General features: G+C 52.2%; 6 protein-coding genes across 6 annotated transcripts; 5 read left to right on the top strand and 1 right to left on the bottom strand.

Annotated features, from left to right (window-relative positions):
* Positions 1-3580: 3580 nt before the first annotated feature.
* Positions 3581-5549, top strand: N7539_002920 (uncharacterized protein; the record flags this gene model as incomplete). Its single annotated transcript, XM_056932523.1, has 3 exons — positions 3581-3612; positions 3673-3883; positions 3960-5549. 3 exons carry the CDS (start codon positions 3581-3583, stop codon positions 5547-5549), a joined length of 1833 nt encoding a protein of 610 aa, XP_056792482.1.
* An 835-nt stretch (positions 5550-6384) lies between these two features.
* N7539_002919 (uncharacterized protein) lies at positions 6385-9204 on the top strand (the record flags this gene model as incomplete). The annotated part of the gene is made up of 5 exons (XM_056932522.1): positions 6385-6628; positions 6781-7703; positions 7790-8533; positions 8613-8679; positions 8735-9204. 5 exons carry the CDS (start codon positions 6385-6387, stop codon positions 9202-9204), a joined length of 2448 nt encoding a protein of 815 aa, XP_056792481.1.
* Positions 9205-10861: 1657 nt separating this feature from the next.
* Positions 10862-14192, top strand: N7539_002918 (karyopherin beta; the record flags this gene model as incomplete). Its single annotated transcript, XM_056932521.1, has 9 exons — positions 10862-10901; positions 11068-11126; positions 11261-11778; positions 11855-12140; positions 12230-12855; positions 12927-13143; positions 13209-13541; positions 13608-13848; positions 13903-14192. The coding sequence occupies 9 exons, from the start codon at positions 10862-10864 to the stop codon at positions 14190-14192; spliced, it is 2610 nt and encodes an 869-aa protein (XP_056792480.1).
* Positions 14193-15741: 1549 nt separating this feature from the next.
* On the top strand, positions 15742-16563 carry N7539_002917 (40S ribosomal protein uS8; the record flags this gene model as incomplete). The annotated part of the gene is made up of 3 exons (XM_056932520.1): positions 15742-15904; positions 16236-16305; positions 16374-16563. Exons 1-3 carry the CDS (start codon positions 15772-15774, stop codon positions 16561-16563), a joined length of 393 nt encoding a protein of 130 aa, XP_056792479.1. The 5' UTR covers positions 15742-15771.
* Positions 16564-16969: 406 nt separating this feature from the next.
* Positions 16970-18376, top strand: N7539_002916 (uncharacterized protein; the record flags this gene model as incomplete). The annotated part of the gene is made up of 4 exons (XM_056932519.1): positions 16970-17005; positions 17116-17450; positions 17558-18121; positions 18262-18376. 4 exons carry the CDS (start codon positions 16970-16972, stop codon positions 18374-18376), a joined length of 1050 nt encoding a protein of 349 aa, XP_056792478.1.
* Positions 18377-18844: 468 nt separating this feature from the next.
* On the bottom strand, positions 18845-20728 carry N7539_002915 (uncharacterized protein; the record flags this gene model as incomplete). Its single annotated transcript, XM_056932518.1, has 2 exons — positions 18845-20356; positions 20441-20728. 2 exons carry the CDS (start codon positions 20726-20728, stop codon positions 18845-18847), a joined length of 1800 nt encoding a protein of 599 aa, XP_056792477.1.
* Between the last annotated feature and the right edge of the window lie 197 nt (positions 20729-20925).

Genomic DNA, 20925 nt, shown 5'->3' with positions numbered 1-20925 from the left:
TGGTCTTTTTAGTCGATCAGCCACTTATCAGTAGGTATATGATCTAGTTTGACATGGCCAACCAACACAGTCCGTATGGGCCAGCATCTGCATGACCCGACGGAACGGTGACTGCCAGAGGGTACGCGTTGTCGTCATCAGGTACCAAATCCCCTTGAAATTGGAACGTCGAGCTGGATGGAATCCATGGATTGGAGCAACCTGGAATCCCTTAGTGTCTGACTCTTGCTACCCATCCACCACTCACTGGAAAGCATGTACTGTATGAGGTAGCACCTCAAGACCGGATTTCAGACGGATTTAGTACCTTGGTACCTAGGTAGGTCGGTAGGTAGGTAGTAAGTACTAAAGTAGTAGTCTTGATCTTATCCTATGCTCCCAGTCAGTGTCCTACTCATTCCCGGATCCGTCAAACCCAGGATCTGACGTACCATTTCGTCTGAAGGGGGGCAATGGTCAAAGGCTACACTAAACGGTTCATCGGAGAATCATGCGCCAGCTGGGGCAGGGTCGGGTCCACCGGCCTTTTGGGACTTTTTTGGGGGAGTAAGATGATGGGTCATATTGTCGTGGGGTTTTCGGTTTCTGGTCCATGGTTTTATCTCTGGTGTTGAGTTGTGAGTACCGTCAAACCTTGTTGTTCGCGCTCGCCTGTCCTTGACCTGTACTTAGTACTTAGTCCTGAGTCTGAGTCTACTGAGTCTGAGTCTACTGAGTAGGTACTTACGATTGACAAACTCCGCAGTACTCTAACTCTAAGCTAATAGTGTGCTTTACCTCCTCACTCATCAACTCACCCTGCAAGGCTTGTTCGCCAGTTACTCACCTCAACTGATCGCACCAAGGACTCCCCTAACTAAGTACTGTCCATCACATACTGTAAGCGACTATGCGTATCAGTGTAGTCAATGATCCATGCGACCCGCACATCAACCCCATGCTGACCGGTGCAAATTGCCCGATTGACCCTGGCCCAACCTCCGCGACGGTCGAACCGCCCGAGTGGAGACGCGACTGCCGAGCTCAATCTCCCCGAGCCACACCCCGCTGGCCAACGACTGGGGGGAGGCCCTTCTCTCCGTGGCTTTTTCTTTCTCCTGCTTGTTTGCGATTTCCGTCCTTGCAGGTTCATCTCGTGGGTTGGGTGCGATGGAGATGAGTGGGGCGGAGCAGAACAAGCCTGCGACAGTAGTTTGTGCAGGGCAGATGTAGGTGTGTTTATGTCTCAGCTGACGATCGAGTCCCTCATGAGTGATGTGAGTAAGACGAGAGGCTCTTTGTGTGGTTGGGTAGGGAATTGGGAAGGAGTCTACTCCTAGCTTTGGACGTGTCTGTGACTCTGTCCTCTGTAGTTAGTCTGTATACGGTGGAATCAGGTGACTCGAATGAGGGCCTTCAATACCAAGCCGATCATGTGCAGCGGATTCAGGATTGAGTGTTCAATGCTTGAGGCCGGCGATAGAGACAATCGACATGGAGACGATGGGAAGAAGAATCCATTGACACACGGGAGCGATCATCACATGATCCTACTAGAATCGGAGAAATTGAACCAATGCTCACATCAACTTATCAAGTATACTCCTGTACTACTCTACACTTCTCCAGTCTACACTGATTAGACTGATCCACTCGAGTGACTCTACCGTCCTAACCGTTCCCGTTATTCGAAATCCAAAAAGATGGGGTCGGGATGTGGTGGTGTGGTAATGGTACCTTGCAGGAGCGAGCTCAACCATGGTTCAGCTGAACCCTCGCAAATACCTCAAGACAGACAGTCTCCTTTTCTCATCCGTCGCGACAAGTCATTTCTTCTTTTCTCATATTACATTTCTGTTGTTTCCATTCTTCCTCTACCTACCTCACTCGGCTGTATGGTCTATAGTGTGTACGGAGATACTACTCTCAGTTTCAGCTGCACGACATTCCCACACTCCCACGCCCATCGCTTGCCTCGTCCCGTTCAGCCGCAGCCCTCTTCCGAGCCAATCCCCGAAGCGTCGCAACTACTTACCTGCTTCATTTCGTTCTTTGGCCTGAGCGCGAGAGCGAGAACCCCGGTCCCTCTCGGCTCATTCGACCGTTGCACATCTCCACGGTCAGCAAAGGCCAGCACCTCGTCTCCAGTCTCCACCGGTTCTTGGGCGTGGTATCTCGTCCGCCTATCACGATCGTCTGCTGGACGCGGTCGAAGGTATCATCCTCGACAAATAAAATCTCCCGCAGCGCCGATCGCCGTCACGGGCCACAAGTGGTGACGACTGACGAACACTCGACAAAACGAGGTCCATCGCAGTCATCCCTACCGTTGTGACCAGACTTGGTTGACTCAATAACTCCGAGCCGAGACGACTGGACGACACGATCCGGTTATGATTTCTCTCGCCAATTGACTCGACCCTTCTCCCTCCCGTCGCGTCAATCTGTTCCATCTTTTCCTCCCAAAGTCGGACGACTATTCTGCTCGACATCTTGAACAGGCCATTCCCACCTGCTCACTCACCGTACACTCCTTCGAGTGGCAAGGCAGCGCTGTGCGCCCGTCACCAAAGCATCTGGGAGTGGGACGGTCTAGAAGATCTCTTGGCCAGACGTTCCCCATCTCCGACGCAGGTACCAGGTATCGTAAACGCTGCGTGGGCGCTTCGCTCTTCGCCCAGTCCCGTTCCATTGGTTGCACTTGTCGACCTGCAGCGTGCCTGAGATTTAGCTCCGCGGTTCCTGAAGCACCAACATCCGACACAAGCTCCCCTCCCCCAAAGATCGTCGACGGGGATCTCGAAACCGTGACTCCGACCGAAAACGGCCTCGGCGCTTACTGTTTGTCCGCAAATAGCCTGTCAGTCACCCTGCTGGCGACCGAGTCTGGGAGTGGCATTCGACGCCGGCCAGTATTCCGGGCAAGAGTCCTGTTCTGAACAGCCGTGATCCGGGGTAGTGCCTGAGGCTCACTCTTTTCTTTCGTCAACTCTGAAACGTGTTTCGTGGACTTGCTCTGAGACCTGTCATTGGTGTGGAGCCTCAGATCGCTCAGGGTTCGACTTTTGAAACAGACAGGCCGAAGAGCTATTAGCGCCACCGCAGTGCCTGCATCGACGGTAATTATAGCATCCCAAGGCTGTCTTTGGCACTTGTTCCTGCATTGTTTGTTTTCTTCTCTTTTGGCTCAAGAGCATCTAGATCTGCCTCGCTCGGTCTCGAGGCAACTGTCGCTCGTGACCTTTCTTTTATAGTCCCTTGTCGCGTTTGATCATCTGATTTCTTTTTTTCCCTTTCCTTCGGTACATTTCGTCATTCTCTTGCATCACCACTCGCTAGACTCGCCTGTCTTTCGCTCTGTCTTTCGTGTTTGTTCTTTGCGTTGATTGATTTTGTACCATACCGGTGTTCTCTCGTTACGTCTCACGCACTGGTTGCTGTCCCCGTCCCATCCTTTTCAAGACGCTCCCACGCCTTTCCTTGGAGAAGCTTCGTTCCTCTCCTCGTTTTACCATCTTTCGACGTTCGCGCAACCAGTTTGGCCACTCTTTTCCAGCTTGCCTGCATTTTCTAGCGACTCTTACATTGCATCTGCCTCACCATGTCTTCGACTACTCTTATCACTTTTCTTCTGTGAGTGAACACACAAGCAACATATTTGCGTGGGCTCCATCGCTGACGCTTTCTCTGCAGAATGACATATCCAGAGGTCCGATCGGTCAAACTTTTCGGATCGTGGGATAATTTCGCCCGGCCGTATCTGATGGAGAGGGACAGGCGCATGGGGCCTGGCCAATGGCGCGGGTGCCACACCTTCACAGACATTTTGAGTGATGGATCGACCAGCGATAGATCTAAATGGCGCACCGGCGGTCTCAAGATGGGAGCGACATACTGGTACTACGTACGTTGATGCGCGTCCACGAGGGCGGTTGACGGATCCTGACGAACATTTGGAAGAAAACTAACGGTTCGACCAGTATTTGCTGGACAATGACAGGGAATACTGCAACCCAGCGGAGCCGATGACCACCAAGTGCCCCTTCTTGCCAGGGCAGCCATTGAATATTCTGAATGTGCCCATCATTCTTCCCGATAGCGGCTATGGATCCTTCAGGAACGACGGATCAGAAGGGTTCAATTACAGGACAATGAACCCAGAAGACAAATTTCTGAACCCTCGCAAACCCCCCCAACCGACTGTGGCGCGACTACAGACATCCTTGGCTCCGAATTATCATCAAAATACGACCCCTGGACTTCGCCTCTCACCAAACGTCCATTACCGCAGCTCTTCCCAACCCAGCAGTGCTACCCGAAGGCACTACCATGGCAAGGACGCACGATCGGTCTCGCCTCCACGAGATCGTCTCCTCGCGATCGGGTGTCAAGGAGCGAACATGTCCAAAAGCGTCGAGTTTCTGTCGCGGTCCATCCCTGCGGAAAAGAGCATCCACCCCTCGCGAGGAGGCCAAATCAATCCGAAATCTGGTGTACCAAATAAGTCTTCTGTGGCAGCAGATTCTACTTCTGTACCCTCCATCCAGACCCGCCGTGCAATCAAAATGAATGGGCTGGGTGCAGGTCGACCTTTCAACGGCCTCACTGTGGAAACACGACTCAGATCCAGTGTCTCCAGAGACATTGCCGTGGGGCCCAATGGAGCAATGGGTGATGATTTGCAGATCTCCAAGGATCCCTCGACGATGGCCTGTTCCAGTGGCGCGACAACACCTCGCAATAATAGCGCGCAAGAGAAACGACTACCTTCGCTTCCCAACACCCCGTCATCTGTGATGGATGAGGCGGTGCAAGCCATGGACGAAACGGACAAGGAAATGAGCTCTCAGATCCTGCGCAGTCATTTCTCGAGCCTGACAACCGTCGCACCCGAGTCTGCCTGCTTCCAATCCGACGCGGAGAACAGCCGATTTTCGGAATGGAGCACCGATACCGATACCGAGCCTGAAGTCGAGGAGGAGGAAAAGAAGGTTCCGCTGCTAGAACTCATGTGCCCTGCCCCTTCCACTCAGCAGACTACCACAGCCTCACCGGACATCGACGAATGGCGTACCCCAGACCTGAGCGACGTTGGCGACACTTCGACCAACACCGACCCCAACACCCCGCATCTCACAGCCGCTTCCAAGCCGTCCTCTCCCAACTCCGTGTCCGGCGAACCCATCCCGTGGAAGCTCGAGCCTCTAGAACTCTACCTGCCACGGCTCACGCTCTCTCTATCGTCCCCGGGCTTGACAGCCGGTCTCGGGATCGACCAACAACTAGACGAAGTTGAACGAGATCCCAAACGTCACGCCGCTCTCTTTGATGCTCTCGAGTCCATCGATTCCCTCTCTCATGCTCGCAGCCCCATCGACTCTCCAATCTTGCTATCCGACCCACGCTATGGGGAACGGGGCTCTTCGGATCGAGAGGGTCTCTATCAGCCCCTTCTCTCTCCGGCCGGCGAGGCGTCGATGCATGGTAATAGTACGATGCAGGAAATCATGGACGAATTGAGTTACTTGAAAAATATGATTCAGGCGGAGATGGACGGCGAGCCCTTCTGAAGGCGCTTTGTCCGAGTCTTTTCTCCGTTGTGTGCGCACAATTTATGTATGGATAGGATGCTTCGGGGCGCTGGATCGCTCGATGAAATTATGAATACCTAGACCGTTAATTCATGAGCCATTCAATTCGATTCGATCTCATAGACAAACATTTCTCGGGGGAAGATGTTCCCCTGTACTACAAGAGTTGTCAGGGGTAGGTCAAAGTGAATTCGCCGCTTTATCCATAAATCGCGGCCAAGTTATCTCTGAAGGTATCTTTCTAATGTATTCATTACGTAGAGCCCGTTCTCAATTCGGTGGTCCTCCAGCTGTGGCATTCCGGACTGAGGGGATTAATCCCCATGAATATATATTTTGCACTGCGACGGGTGCCCGTTCATAATCGGCTGGTCCCGGACCTATACTAGGTTGATGTACCGTCGGACGTAGTTAATAGTGACCTTGGTAGGTAAGGTAGCTTCTTGTATGTGCATTTTCTGTCAAATCACTTGATTTTGTAAGGTTCATACCGTGAAATTCCAAATCATATCTCAAGACAGACATGTGTTTTGTCATGCTTCACACCAATCTCAAATGCCCAGACATCCAAAACATTACAGACCAGACCTTGACGCAGACGCGCAGCACGTCCCGCGACCCACCCACTCTACCTTAACTACCAACAACACTTCACAAAAAGACCTCGAGAGTCTCTCTAGAGTCTACTAGACCGACCCAACCAAGACGTCTGGGCCCAGCCGTCCTCAGTTCAGTCCCCAAGAGAACATATTACAATGGGCTAGCTCCGATCAACACCGCAAGTCTGAATCACATCGAAAAAAAAAAAGCCAGCATGGCAGACTTGGGTCCGCAGCTTGCTCCGGTCGGGGAAAAGACCTTGCTGCGGAAATGCAATCCCAGTACGCTCGCGTATTGTCCGTCCATGGACTTGATTGCTCTGGCGACCGATGATGATAAAATAGAAGTCTATCGCCTCAATGGCCAAAGAGTGTTTGGGGGGTCTTTCAAGGGTGATCCTTATCTTGGCGAGGACGAGGCTGATGGGGAAGTGAGAGCGGTGGCGTGGAAGGGTAATGGTAAGTGCTTGTTGTTTTCCTTGTGAGGGTTGAGGCCGAACAGCATGGATGAGGTGATACCTTCCATGTAGAGAAGATGGAAGGCTTGCGCAGTGACTTCGGTCTGCAAATACCTGCACCTGGTAGTGACAGATGACTGACCGGCTCACCAGGTCGTCTGCTTGCGGTCGCTTGCGGGGATGGATCGATTCGCATTATCAGTGCGTATAGTGGCAAGACAGTCCACCACTACCGCGCCCATGAGGAGAAGAATGATCAGTCTCAGTCCTGCAAGGTGACATGTCTGGGCTGGGGCATCAACTTTACAGATAGCAAAGCTGCGCAGAAGCATCTACAAGGTGCCGCGGGTCAAATTTCCGTGGAGGATCTTCTTGCTCCGGGCCTTCATCCGTCCAAGGCGGGCGCCCTTCTCAAGGCGGATCTTCCTCGAGAGCTCATGTTGATGGACATAGAAAGTTCTCTGCCGAAGCTCAGTGTTCTCCCGGCGACTGGTGCCGAGGATGACCTGTTCAGCTCGCGTGCCTCAATCGATGCTATCTTTCACGCGTCTGCCAAGGACAATAGTGACTCGGTCGATGTTTTGTTTGTTGGCCTCGATGACGGAAGCGTTCACCTGCGCATCTTTGACTGTTTCGAGATTGGATCTTTCCCCATTTTTGAACCGGAGGAGGTTGCTGAAGCGGGCTCGGTTCTTCGTCATGCGTCGCATCCTCTGAGCTCAACGCATGCTTTGCTGGTGTCTCATGGTGGGAACAAGGGTCAACCGAAGACTCCTCTCAGGCTGGTGACCCTGGATCTGCGATTCATTACAAAGTCGGGAAGATATCTTTCATTACTTGCATCGAAGACAACCCAACTCCAGAATCTGCTAAGATACATTGGCCAGGTACAGAAACAGATCGAGCTCGAATGGAAGACAGCCCAAGAGCTGCCTGCCCGGTTCCTGCGAAATGCAAATCAGGATTTGCAAGAACGATGTCAATGTGATTTCACAACCGCCATATATCATCTGGTTGTAACTGGCCATTGCTTTGAGCCTCTGAAGGAGTTTTTGGTCGACATTGTTGGCGAGCGGGTACGTTTCGTCTTCCTGTTGGGAGTTACCTTGCGCAGTTGCCCATTCGAACACGTACACAGTTGCTGAATTCTATCTAACCCTAGGGTCATAAACGATGGGACAAAGCTGTCTCCGGCGGATATGAGAATATCCGACGGTTGACTCACGAGTGTCTTCTCCCCGCCTTGGAGAGGAGTCAAGTTCTTCTTAGTCGACTGGTAGGACTTTCCAAATTCTCCAAACTCAATGACGTGCTTGGCTTGGATTCGTCTAAGCTTACAGCGATCGTCGAGACAGTCGACTGTCTTTATCTTCTCTCGCACCATATTATCAACCATGCAAACGAAGAGCTGGATCAGTTCACTGCCTTCTCGCGCTCGCTTCACCATGAGATCTTGATCTTGAGCAGTGAACCTCTCTCACAAACCTGGGACGAACTTCTCGAGAAGCGAGAGCTTGTAGACGTTCCCCCCACTGTCAAGTACATCACCGGGCCCCTGCGACAGAGTGCCTTGCGCCACTTCATCCGCCAACTGCCTATGCTCGGAATTCCACATGTGCCGACTCCCCAGACTGACAAATGGCTCCCGCATGGCCATGATCGTTCCTTCTTCGACGATTTCAAGGTCCTGCTCAGCCAGCAGAAACAGGTGCAGGCAAAGAATGGTGACACAACTATGGTAGATGCTCCAAAATTGAATGACCTGACACGGCGACTGGGAGTACAATTCGAAAAGGTCTTTGCGGAAATCGCCTTGACCCAGAGACGCGGTATCCTGCATCATACCCCTATTACGTTGCACGAGGACTGCGATTCTAGTGTCCTTGACATGAAGCTTTGCTATGAGGTATGTCTCCCTGATGACGGAGGTTCTGAACTCATTGCGTTTCATCAGCGCCTGAAGACTGACGACTCAACTCATACAGGATCAGGAAAAGGGCCAGCCTTGTTCCATCTACGTTGCTGCAAAATCAGTCAGTGATGCATCACTGAGTAAGTTATATCCTGGGCTCGTCTGATAGAATCGTTGCTGACTACCTCTTCCCAGTCTATATTTACCGCGTTGTCCTCGACTCCATCAACGGGGTCAGCTCCACGCGAAACTCGTCCATCGCCGCCCTATTCTTTGACTCAGGAAGCGTCCGCCAAGTGCAATTTGTCGAGGATGACACGCTCATGATTCTCTTTACCTCGGACACAACATCCCACCTCCTAAACCTTGGCTTCCAGCCACATTCCACGGCGGAAGCATTTGCTCTAAACTACACCGACAACGACCCGCAGCCCACTGTGGCCAAGCCCAAGGTGACACGCACGAAACTCGATATTCCTACCCTTCTGGCCGAAACCAACGTTGTTGTGCATACCTTTGCTTCAGCGGGCCCCAATTCGTCTCCGGTTCGGATTGATGTGAACGGGCGAGCGGGTCGAAGAGCCGTCTGTGTGTTGTATGGGGACGGGATGCGGTATGATGTGTTGGATTTGGATGCGGCGATAGGAGAAGAAGGGGGAGTATGAGGAGCACGAGCACGAGCACGAGGAAACTCTGGAATCGCCGGATGAGGATCAAGGTCGTTCGGGATAGCAGCCTTATTCAGATGGCTTAGCTGGGAAGTCAAATTTAACAGTATCAGCCCTGGGAGACTACAATTATACAAAATGCGGTACTAGCAGGGCTGGCTATTGATTCCTATCTCGCGTAAGGTTACAGAGTGTACTACACTCAGTGTAGTAGGCTTTGCTGTTTGGGATCTGTTGACTATTTCATATCCTACTTCTCTTCCCCTGACTATATCAGCCCGTGATCATACTGAATACATCCATTTCATAGCTCCCTATACAATGGACATATCACCCCCTTGCACCTTACATCTCCTAGTCTTTACAAATTCTAGTAAACCAGGCATTTTTTTTGGGAAGGGAGGGGGGGGGGGGGTTTATTGAAATTTTTTTTGTAAATAAGGACCTACAGCAGCCGCAGTGACACATCTATTTGCAGCAGTGCCAGAGTCCCCATTCCAGTCTCCACTCTATGGAAGGAAAGAAGAAGAGAGAAACAAAAAGTCTGGAAGCATCGCGAAGAATGTGTGTGTGTGTGACTGTGTGTGGCCAGGGCTTGAGAGAAGGAAAATTGGAGAAGCCTGTCGCCGGGGCCACGCGGAAAATTGAGCGGGTGCTTTCTGCAAGAAGTAAAATCAAAACAAGCAAAGTAAGCAAAGGTGGAGGGGCAAAAAAAAAGAGAAGAAATTTTGGGATGGAAAAAACCAAAGGGTTTGCCGGTTGCCCCTCTACTGTATTACGGTACGAGATGTCGAGAGGCTGAGAGGCTGAGAGGCTGAGAGCCTGGAACTGATGAGTATTACTGTATGTATGTACGAGTGTGAACGCATGGAATTATGGATGACCTTCGACGATAACGGCTAGAAATTATAGCACTACTTAGGAACGTACTAACATCTTGGAAGCTGATAGCCGTTTTGCCAAAAAAAAGTACTTTTGTATCACCTCGGGGTCAAGTGTTTACAAGCTACACCAGGCAAAGCTTCCAAGTTAACATATGCTTCGTACCGTATGTACGGTACTTTGGACTTTGGAGGCGTAAAGAATGTCCGTGCAAGGATTGATTACGGCCTCAGGCAGAAAGAATATGAGTGCCTCAGGCTGTACCTAGTCGACCAATAATCATACCTTACAAGGTTGAACCTCACTGCAGTAATCTGCTCAAGAATCGGATTCCGCCCTTCTTTCCACTTTCTTGAATCAATATCAAAGTATCGGCCTTAAGAAATCTTGAGGCAAATATCCGGCAACCAACTCCTTCTTTGATTGCGGTTCAGGCGTGCAAACAAGGCACCTTTCTCTCTCTGTGACTCTGCGCGGAAAGACCTGGTGCATGCCTCGTCATATCCACAAAAACACCCCGTCCCTTCCCACCTATCGACCTCTCCAGGGTTCCTCCTGCAACTACGCCTACCTCGCCCATCAACTGTGAGCTGTGTGCCTATCGCCCGATTCACCACTCAGTACGGCACCAAGAGGGATTAGATTCTTTTCTTAATTTCACCATCCCTCTTTTTTTTGTCAATTTTCTTTACTTTCCTTCTCTCTCTTTTCCTTCTCTTTCCTTCCCGTACCCCCACATCCGACCTTTTTTGCGTCCCTCAGAGCAGACAACATGGACGCTCGCCAGGTTCTGCAAAGTACTCTGTCGCCCGGTATGTCTGCCTCGATCCACTTGCAGTTCCTGTGCCTTCTTGCCCAGTGCTAGCAAATGCTCTGCTTGATCAGAGCTGTGCTCGGCCTCTCCCACACATGACTCGCCCTAGTGTGACAAAAGTGGTGGCTGTGACAACCCCTCGCTGACCGTCTTTCTTCCCGCAGATGCGGCGGAACGTACCAACGCTGAGCAGCAGCTCGCTCATGCGGCGGAGGTTGACTTCGTAAGTAATAACCAGGACTGTCCTGCTAAAGGCTGCGCCTCCTGGCCCCCGAAGACCGTTCTTCGGGAGATCGCCGAGGACCGTCTGATACTAGGGTTGTGAGTGTCGCTAATCTGGCTCGTCTGATTCATTAGGCTACCTACCTCGTCACTCTTGGTCAGGAGTTGGCCAGCGAAGAGAGCCCTGCCCACATCCGTGTTGCTGCCGGTATTGCCTTGAAGAACGCTTTCACTTTCCGAGACCAGACCAAGCTTCGTGAAGTACAAGCCCGATGGATCCAACAAATTAGTCCCGAAACCAAGACCCAGGTCAAGGAGCTCGCGCTCAAGACCTTGGCTTCCGATACCCGAGCTGGGAATGCTGCCGCTGCGCTTATTGTTTCGATCGCCGCGATCGAATTGCCCCGAAATGAATGGCCCGAATTGATGAACGTCCTGGTCCAGAATGTGGCCAGTGGAAATGACAACCTGAAACAATCGTCTCTCGCCACAATTGGTTTCATTTGCGAGTCCCAGGATGCCGATCTACGTGCCAGTTTGACGGCTCACTCCAACGCCATCCTGACTGCCGTTGTGCAGGGTGCCCGTCGGGAGGAGCCTAACATGGATGTCCGATATGCGGCTATTGCTGCTTTGAGCGATGCCGTGGACTTGTGAGTATTCTCCGGTCTCTTTATGGCGTCGGGACTATCTTCCTTGGGTGAATTTATGACTAACATTTGTGGACAGTGTCCGATCTAACATGGAGAACGAGGGAGAGCGCAACTACATCATGCAAGTTGTGTGCGAGGCCACTCAGGCCGATGAGGTCCGTGTCCAAGCCGGTGCTTTCGGCTGTCTCAACCGCATCATGGGCGCCTACTACGAGAAGATGCGCTTCTACATGGAGAAGGCCCTCTTTGGACTTAGCATCATGGGAATGAAGAGCGAAGAAGAGGATGTCGCCAAGCTGGCTATCGAGTTCTGGTGCACCGTTTGCGAGGAGGAGATTGCCATTGAAGATGATAATGCCGAGGTGAGACGATGCCGATTTCCTGGTCCAAAACAAAACACGCTTTGTCCCCACCACGAGGAACAGAAAGACTAATATGACTGCATCAACAGGCTCAACAAGAGGGTGCCGAGGCCCGTCCATTCTACGGCTTCGCCCGTGTCGCCGCTCGCGAGGTCATTCCCGTTCTCTTGCAGGCCATGTGTCGCCAGGACGAGGACGCTGACGACAACGAGTATAATGTGTCTCGTGCCGCCTACCAAGCTCTCCAGCTGTACGCTCAGTGTGTGCAGGCTGAGGTGATTCAACCCGTTGTGACCTTTGTCGAGGAGAACATCCGTAACGAAGACTGGCGCCGTCGTGACGCCGCCGTTGCGGCCTTTGGTGGTATCATGGAGGGTCCCGAACCTCGTGTCCTTGAGCCTCTGATCAAGCAGGCTCTGCCTGTCCTGCTGGGCATGATGGAGGATGCTTCTGTTCAGGTTCGCGACTCCACTGCCTACGCTCTTGGCCGTGTATGCGACTGCTGCCCTGAGGTTCTGGATCCCGATGTTCACCTGCAACCGCTCATCTCTTGTCTGTTCAATGGCCTTGCTAGCAGCCCCAAGATCGCCAGCTCTTGCTGTTGGGCTCTGATGAACGTTGCGGACCGTTTCGCCGGCGACCCCGGCTCTCAGACTAACCCCCTGTCTAAGCACTTCGATGAGAGCGTAAAGTCATTGTTGCAGGTCACTGAGAGGTATGTCGCGGGCTCCCTCGAGTGCTGCTCTTCTATAAATATCCTTTCGGTGTGACTAACGCTCTTTGCAGACAAGATGCCGACAGCCAGCTGCGTACCGCTGGATATGAAGTCCTCAACTCCTTTGTCATGAACTCCGCCAACGACAGCCTTCCAACTGTTGCCAGTCTCTCAGACCACATCCTTGGACGTCTGGAGCAGACGATTCCTATGCAGCAGCAGGTTGTTAGCACCGAGGATCGCATTCTCCTTGAGGATATGCAGACCTCTCTGATCAGTGTTATTCTTGTGAGTCTATCCTCCCTTCCCGACCTTCTCCCGTCTCTGATCTGACAAACTTCATTCTCCATCAGGCTATTGTTCAAAGATTCGAGGTCGAGATCAAGCCCCAAGCCGACCGCATCATGCAGGTCCTGCTTAGCGTTCTCACCACCGTCGGTGGCAAGTCTAGCGTCCCCGATGTGATCTTCGCCACTGTCGGCTCCGTTGCCAGCGCCCTGGATGAGGACTTTGCCAAGTACATGGAGTCGTTCAGCCCCTTCCTGTACAACGCCCTGGAGCACCAGGAAGAAGCCGGTCTGTGCTCCATGGCCATTGGCTTGGTCAGCGACATTGCCCGCGCCTTGAACGAGAAGGTTCAGCCTTACTGTGATACATTCATGAACCTTCTCCTCAACATCCTCCGAGTATGTGTGCCTTGAATCCCGCGAAGTGCTTTCTGATTGTCGTGATGCTAATACTACCATTTGAAGACCTCCACCAACCAGCTGAAGCCCGCCATCCTCGAGACCTTTGGTGATATTGCCCAGGCCATCGGAACCCCACACTTCGATAACTACCTTCCCGTTGTCGGCCAGGTGCTCCAGCAGGCTTCCTCCGTGACCACCAGTTCAGATCTCCCCTACGATATGGTGGACTACATTGTCTCCCTGCGCGAGGGCATCATGGATGCCTGGGGTGGCATTCTCCTCTCCTACAAGGGCAGCCCTCAAAGTAAGTCCGACTGTTGACCGTAGCGTCGCTCAAATCGTACTAACCAATGCACAGTCAACCTGATTCAACCATTCGTTGAGTCCATCTTCCAACTGCTTCACATTATCTCCCAGGAGGGCAACCGGTCCGAAGGCTTGATGCGCTCTGCTATGGGTGTCATCGGTGACTTGGCTGATTCTTTCCCCAACGGCGAGCTGGCCAGCCACTTCCGCCAGGACTGGGTGACCACCTTGGTCCGTGAGACACGCACCACCCGTCAGTACAGTGAGCGCACCATTGAGACCGCTCGCTGGACCCGGGAGCAGGTTAAGCGCCAGATCAACCTGGGCGGCGGTATGTCTTAATTGCCATGAGGCTCTAGCTTCATCTAGCCGATGATGGACACTTCAACCCTTGCGCGATACCCCCGATAGCGTCTCCAACGCCCGGTGTGTCGTCAAGTCCATTGAGGCAATGGGCCTGCCTCTGGGTTCCACCTTGACCTCATGATACCGGTCAGACCAACCTTCCCCATTGGGATTTGGCACATCTGGTCAAACAGTGAGTATCCTCGTCCGTTGCTGCGAACCTGCCTGCAACAAGCTGATTCAATACAATGCGCCCACTGACCTCGATTGTTGGTTTTTTTTTTTTTTTTTTTGCATTGGACCCCGAAGTTTTCCCACCCTTCCCCGTCCCTGTTTCCCTTGCAACCCCACCGCCCCCCTCCCCTATGATCGTCAAGTTCAACATCCCCCCATTCATCCCCAGGACTGAGCCCGAATTGCCTTATGACACTTTGCAATTAGCCCGTTCTTTTCTGTATGCTTCCCTCCCCCACATGCCCCTTCCCTCTCTCATCTAGCTGCTTTCGATCTTACCGTGCTCTCCATGGTATCATTCCAATCCACCTTCTCCTTTCCCGAAAACTCCCTATCTTGCTTTTTAATTAGACCAAGAGCCCTCACTCACCCTCTACTATTACCCATCATGTAGCCCTATAAGTCATGTATCCCTTCGTCATATTCCCTGACCATGTATTCCCAATCATGTATTTTCACCTTCAGGATTCAGGCCCTTTTTGATAAAGAGTCGTTATGAAAAGTATTTTTCTCCATGAACCAGTATGACTGTACTTCCTAACTGGTATTCATCCCTACGCGGCATGACACTGATGCTGTTCGTGGAGACGATAGTAAGGTGACCGATTTTGCTCACGTCAAGATATAGACATATGAAAATTTCGTAATGAAGCCGGTTGTATTACTGCATAGAGAAGCAAAGGCTCGGAGGCATTGAGCCGCAAGCCGGACAGGGAGACTAGACTTGTTCTGCAGTACCTGCCTCAGTAGTACTGAGCTTCTTTGCAATCTGCGCTGATAGTGCCTTGATGCCTGAGGCAGATTGAGCTGCTCAAACTGGCGCACGTGACGATGAGCGATAAGGGTATTGTAGGCCCCCAACCCTAAGCCGTAGCCGCACAGTCAGCAAAACGCAGACTTCGTCCGCCGCGCCGCCCGTTTCAATTTCCTGAACAACCCGCTACACCGAAGGACCATTCCTCGAGGTATGTACGCACTCCGTTCTCACCAGCCTCGCAGCTAGTCTGGGAATTCAATCATCATCACCTCGAAGTTTACGATTCTGAGTACCACAATTGAAGCTCGTCGGGCATCGAGAGTGAAAGGATGATACGCATCTCCCCATTCGGCACGGGCTGAAGAACTCCTTTCGCAAGGGGCACTCTTTGCGCTCGAAGACTAGCAGCGGCTGACTTTCAGTTGCAATCGGAAACCCCGACTCGACTGACACGAGCTTCGCATTGGCTTGCTGAAGCTCGGTCGTCGTGATCGTGGGGATTCTGTTGCGCCTTTTGTCGAACAGATACCTCATATCTTTCATCACCCAACGATTTGAGAATCTCGACTCTCCACAACCGCCAAAATGGTCAAGACCTCCGTCCTCAACGATGCGCTGAACGCCATGAACAACGCCGAGAAGGCTGGCAAGCGCCAGGTCCTCATCCGCCCTTCCTCCAAGGTCATCGTCAAGTTCCTCACTGTCATGCAGAAGCACGGTGAGTTTCTTCCTTTTCTATCCTCGAACCATCATCGCTCCGTGGATGCTGGGCATATGCGCTTGGGAAACCTTGGATCTCGCCATGAGGGAGTCATTGTAAAAAAAAAAAAAAAAAAAAAAAAAAAAAAAACCTCTTCTCTACCTCCCATTCTCTTCGGGCTGATAACTAGGCGGCCGGTCTCAAACACCTACGACGTCTGCCTTTTAAGTGCCCGATAGATTAAACCCTCTGGCGAAGATCTTACATGTTTCCAAGCGCTTGCTTATGCTTCCAGTATTTGGCGACTTTTAAATTTTCGCGACATACTGATTTCCTTTCTTCTTTTCAGGCTACATTGGCGAGTTCGAGGAGGTCGATGACCACCGCTCCGGCAAGATCGTCATCCAGCTCAACGGCCGGTAAGTCTTTTCTTCAAGAGATGCTGCGCGGTATGAAACTTTCCTTGCTCACACCTCATATCCTACAGTCTCAACAAGTGTGGTGTTATCAACCCCCGCTACCCCGTTCAGCTCCGTGACCTCGAGAAGTGGGCTACTCAGCTCCTTCCTTCTCGTCAGTTCGGCTACGTCGTCCTGACCACCTCTGCTGGTATCATGGACCACGAGGAGGCCCGTCGCAAGCACGTTGCTGGCAAGCTCCTCGGCTTCTTCTACTAGATGGAGTCGCTTTCAAAAGCACCCTCTTAAAGAAAAGTTATTATTTTGACTGGTTTCGCATGCCACTTGGCCTTGGCCCTGGGAATGTAAACCTTACGAGTAGCGGATTATACCCCGATGTCATAGTTTTACAGAGTACAAGGCTCTCATCCAAATACTAGGCGCGACTCTAGTCTGCACTTAATGTTCCGTTTTTGTAGAGCTTTTAATGGGATCCAACCGACCCGCATCCAAGTGCACCAATTTAGTCCTCCGGGGATCCTTTCACCTTTGCATTTCCTTTGCCGAGCCGCGGCTCAGCTCTACCGACCGCCCTTGCATTCATTCCCCGGCTTGCCCGCAACCTTCCCCGCAAACCATCAAAACGTTTTACTTCCTGTCTTTGGACTTCTCAGGTACGCTCACCATGCCGCTCGATACGATATATCTCACACGCCACGGAGTATGTTTTGTCCCAGTGGGAGCATGTAGCGTTGCATCAGCTGTCTGACGGGGTCTACGGCCCACTATCCTCATCCGAATCATGTCATCCTTACTGACTCTATCTTGTAGCATCGTTTGAGCTGGACGATTGACTTCCGCACTGGTACCTACAGATCGCAATTCCCCACGCCAACGGGGAACCCAGCAGACCCAGCCCTAACGTCGCATGGCGTTCGGCAATCGCATGAGCTATCAGCTCATATTACGAGTCCGGAATTCCACCCTAAACCATTCCGTGTATATTCAAGTCCGTTTTACCGATGTCTCCAGACCATACAACCCTCCGTGGAGGCTCTGAAGAAGAAGAAGCAGAATGAGTCCAGCTCCTTGGAAAAGTCTGTGGGAGATCATGCTCAGCTGGATCCGGCCGCGGACTTTGATGTGAGGATCGAGAATGGTCTCGGGTAAGGAATTGATGCAAGCGTGGTGGGGGTTTGCAGTAGACGAATGTTTTGCTTTCCAAATCTCTTTTCTGCCACCTTTGCCTGACTTAACGTACTGTGTCTCGCAGGGAATGGTTCGGACCCACGACCTTTTTCGACCACCCTTCGCATCCCACCCCAGGCATGATGCAAACTCACTTTCCAAGCATTCTCCCCGCTTCCCCAGAAACCAAGTACACACCTCTCCTGCACCCATCTACCCGCGGCGAGACCATCGCCCAACTCCACGACCGCGTCGCAACCGCGCTCGAAGGGATCATCGCCGACGTGGACGCAGAGATCACCGCCCTCGAGGCACATCTGCCCCAAGACCAACGAACCAGCAAGTCCATTCTCATGTGCGCACATGCCGCACCTCTGATCGCCATGGGCCGAGTGCTCACGGGGAATATGCCCGAGGACTCGTCTGAGGAAGATTTCTTTGTCTTCACCGCTGGAATGAGTACTTTCAAAAGACGGATGATTCGGGACAGAGATCAGAGTCGGCCGTTGTCTCTGCTGGCTGATGGGACTAGGTTCGTTCGTTGCGAGGGTGTTCCTGCCTGGGAGGATGGTCGGGGAGTCGGAGGTGGATGGACTTGTGTCAAGAATGGAGATTGTACCTTCTTAAGCGACGGTGCTGAGCGTGGATGGTATGTTTCTCTTGTTCTTTTTATCCCCCTAATGACCGTCCTTCTTCGAGTTGCTTGTCTTCCGGCGGCAATCCGCTTGCATCATGGCCGAGTTCTGATCTCCTGCTTCACCCACTTGGAATCCGGGTTAATTTTGATAGGCACTTCAACGGTGATGAATCTTTCGATACTGGTGTCATGGCACCGCCGTCTGAGCCCCCTGCTTTAGCATCTTCCTCGCCTGCGGAGTCGGTGCGCTCCACAAGCAAGCTCTAGATACCTAGACGCCGAGGACGAAAGACACACTACATGCAACAGGTCGTATGAAATCCGTACTTGTGAGCGTTTTTCTTAGAAGAGTGCATCGAACATATATGTGAAATGTTTATATGAAACAGTCAAACCTTGACGTGCCATCAATATGACCCGTGAAAGTATCAGAAGCATGGCATAGAAGCTGGGTAGGTACTGACACTAAAGATCAAGAGCAGTTGGATATTCAGAGCTTTGGCTCGAAGAGGGGAAATAAGTAGACATGCGGGAAGCACACTGAGTAGTTGAAACGATAGTACGGGTCCAGGAAAAGTGTTCAAGCTGCTAGTATGATTATTTATGTGGAAGGGCAACGAGGGTAAAGTAATTCCAGCTCGTACGTAAGCACTTGAGTAAGTGAGCTATAGAGCAACCGACGAACAACCAAAAATAATCAAATAGAACGCTAAATGTTGACGCCTTGGATCAAAATCAAGAAGCAGTAGCAGTGAGCTTCTCCGGCTGTGGTTGCTCCGTAAGACTGCCTTCGTTAACGGTCTCCTCCGTTTCCGCTCCCCGAGCCACGTCATCAGACTGAGACACGCTCTGGTTTTCCGCTTCTGCTGCAGTGGCCCGTTGCTGTTCCTCTTGCTCACGCTGTTGCTCAAGAAGCCGCTGCTGCTCTTCCTGGCGCTGCCGTTGCGCTTCGGCCTCGGCCGCGTTTCGTGCTTCGACCTGTCTCTCGCCAATACCCGGGACCAGGCTAGCGAGAAGCAGGACAACAGCTCGCTCCAAGCTCTGAACGGTTGCCCATAGCTCGCCCCATGCGGGATTGCGGGCATTTCTCTCTGCTCCGGCGCCTGCGGCCGGTCTGGCTGGATCAGCTGGGCCGCCCATCTGGGTAAGCCGCTCGAGGTGGCGTTGAACAGGCGCAATGAGCGCGCCGTGAAGCCGTTCAGGAATGGAACTCTCCGAGGCAAGAGTTACCAGGACGGCTACAGTGACCAGCAGGTAGCGGGTCCATGAGCCGGGATTGGTGATCATGAAGATGAAGAAGTAAAGGCGCATGAAGAGCCAGATGCGAGACACAAAATTTCCGGCAAGGATATTCTCGATCTCGCGCCGAGGCTGGGCGTTGGCAGCGCGCTGATTGAGAGCATTCTGAAGAATGACAGCCGGATTCTGGCCACGCGGGTGCCCATTATCGGCTTGATTGGGCTGGATCGTCCTGGTGGGTTGGGGTTGGCCCGAGGTCTGTCCATGGTTCAGAGTGTCTGATGGAGGATGGAGGACATTCGAGGACGTTGACGGGAAGAGTGTCAATGGAAGATTTTGCCGGAGTGAAGGGGTTGGACGGGACACAAACGGAGATGCTGAAGGAAGGGGTGGAATGATGAGGCTTTTGCGACCATCAGGCGCAGAGAGTAGGTAGATTGTCTGGTGAGAACGTAAATCGAGGAACGGCTGGTCTGCTCGCTGGCTTGGGTTCGGAGGCAAGCTGTCGATTCGCTGATAGAGAGCCTCAACACGCTGGTGTAAAGAATCAAAGTCGTGAGAGGTGTCCACAGTACCAGGTTGTGCCTGAGATGCCGCCAGGCGATGCTGCCGCTGCTGCTCTATTCTTCTCCGCAATTGGTACAGACTCTCGTGTGAAGGAATCAAGTGATGATTCACTTCATTCTCTGCCTTCTCGAGCTCCCGTCGCAGGACGTCGTACTCATCATTCTCACGCCCAGAAGCTGGATTACCGTGAACAATTGACGCATGTGGCCATGTCTGAGCTGCCACAAGCGACTGTGTATGATTGGAAACATGCTGCACCTGCGAGTGGCTGCTGTCAGCAGCCTGGCGCATGGCGTTGTTGACAGCTGCCATGTGTGACGCGAGAAATGCGGGCAAAGGCCCAGATCCGTTCACACTTGACACACCAGCAGACCCAGGCGCATTCTGCGTCGCAGGTGACGGAGCAGGTGGTAAAACCAGATGAATGGAAAACTCCGTTTGCTAGATTAATCGTGCATTAGGGAGCATTCGGAACAAAGAAATATTGACGGAGACTTGAAACTATTGAGCAGAATCCGGACATACCTCGACTGGCCCAAAGGTCTCGGACAGCGTTGAGTTGTCGTTAACAAGCACTCTCCCAAGGTAGATTAGTCGCTGGGTCGTCGAAAGTGCCTGATTAGGCAGAGACTTGCTGATCTGTCTTCGCAATTGCCCGACTGTGGTCTCTAATGGCACGTCTCGCAGTGTTACACGGCCGGGAGACGGCAAGGAGGGATTAAGTACATTGATTGTGATCATTTGTGGGCTGTTGTCACTTTGCTGCGCTGTGGGCGTAGCCACAACAGTAGCAGGGGTTTCACTTGAAGCCATGTTGGAAGGAGTCGCTGGCGAGATCAGATGGGATCGTTCTCTTGGCAAGTTCAAGGGCAAGAGATGAATGATATTATGAGTGAGACCCTTTAAAGCCGTTACAGCCTCGATAGGCGTTGAAGCGGTCGCGGACACCGCCCTGAGCACAATGACTAATGGCGTTTACGCCCGTCAAGATGAATCACCTTGCATTGACT

The sequence above is a fragment of the Penicillium diatomitis genome (assembly GCF_028827545.1).
Source record: "Penicillium diatomitis strain IBT 30728 chromosome Unknown utg000003l_segment0_segment0, whole genome shotgun sequence".
NCBI lineage: Eukaryota > Fungi > Ascomycota > Eurotiomycetes > Eurotiales > Aspergillaceae > Penicillium > Penicillium diatomitis.
This window is presented reverse-complemented; position numbering and strand designations above follow the sequence as displayed.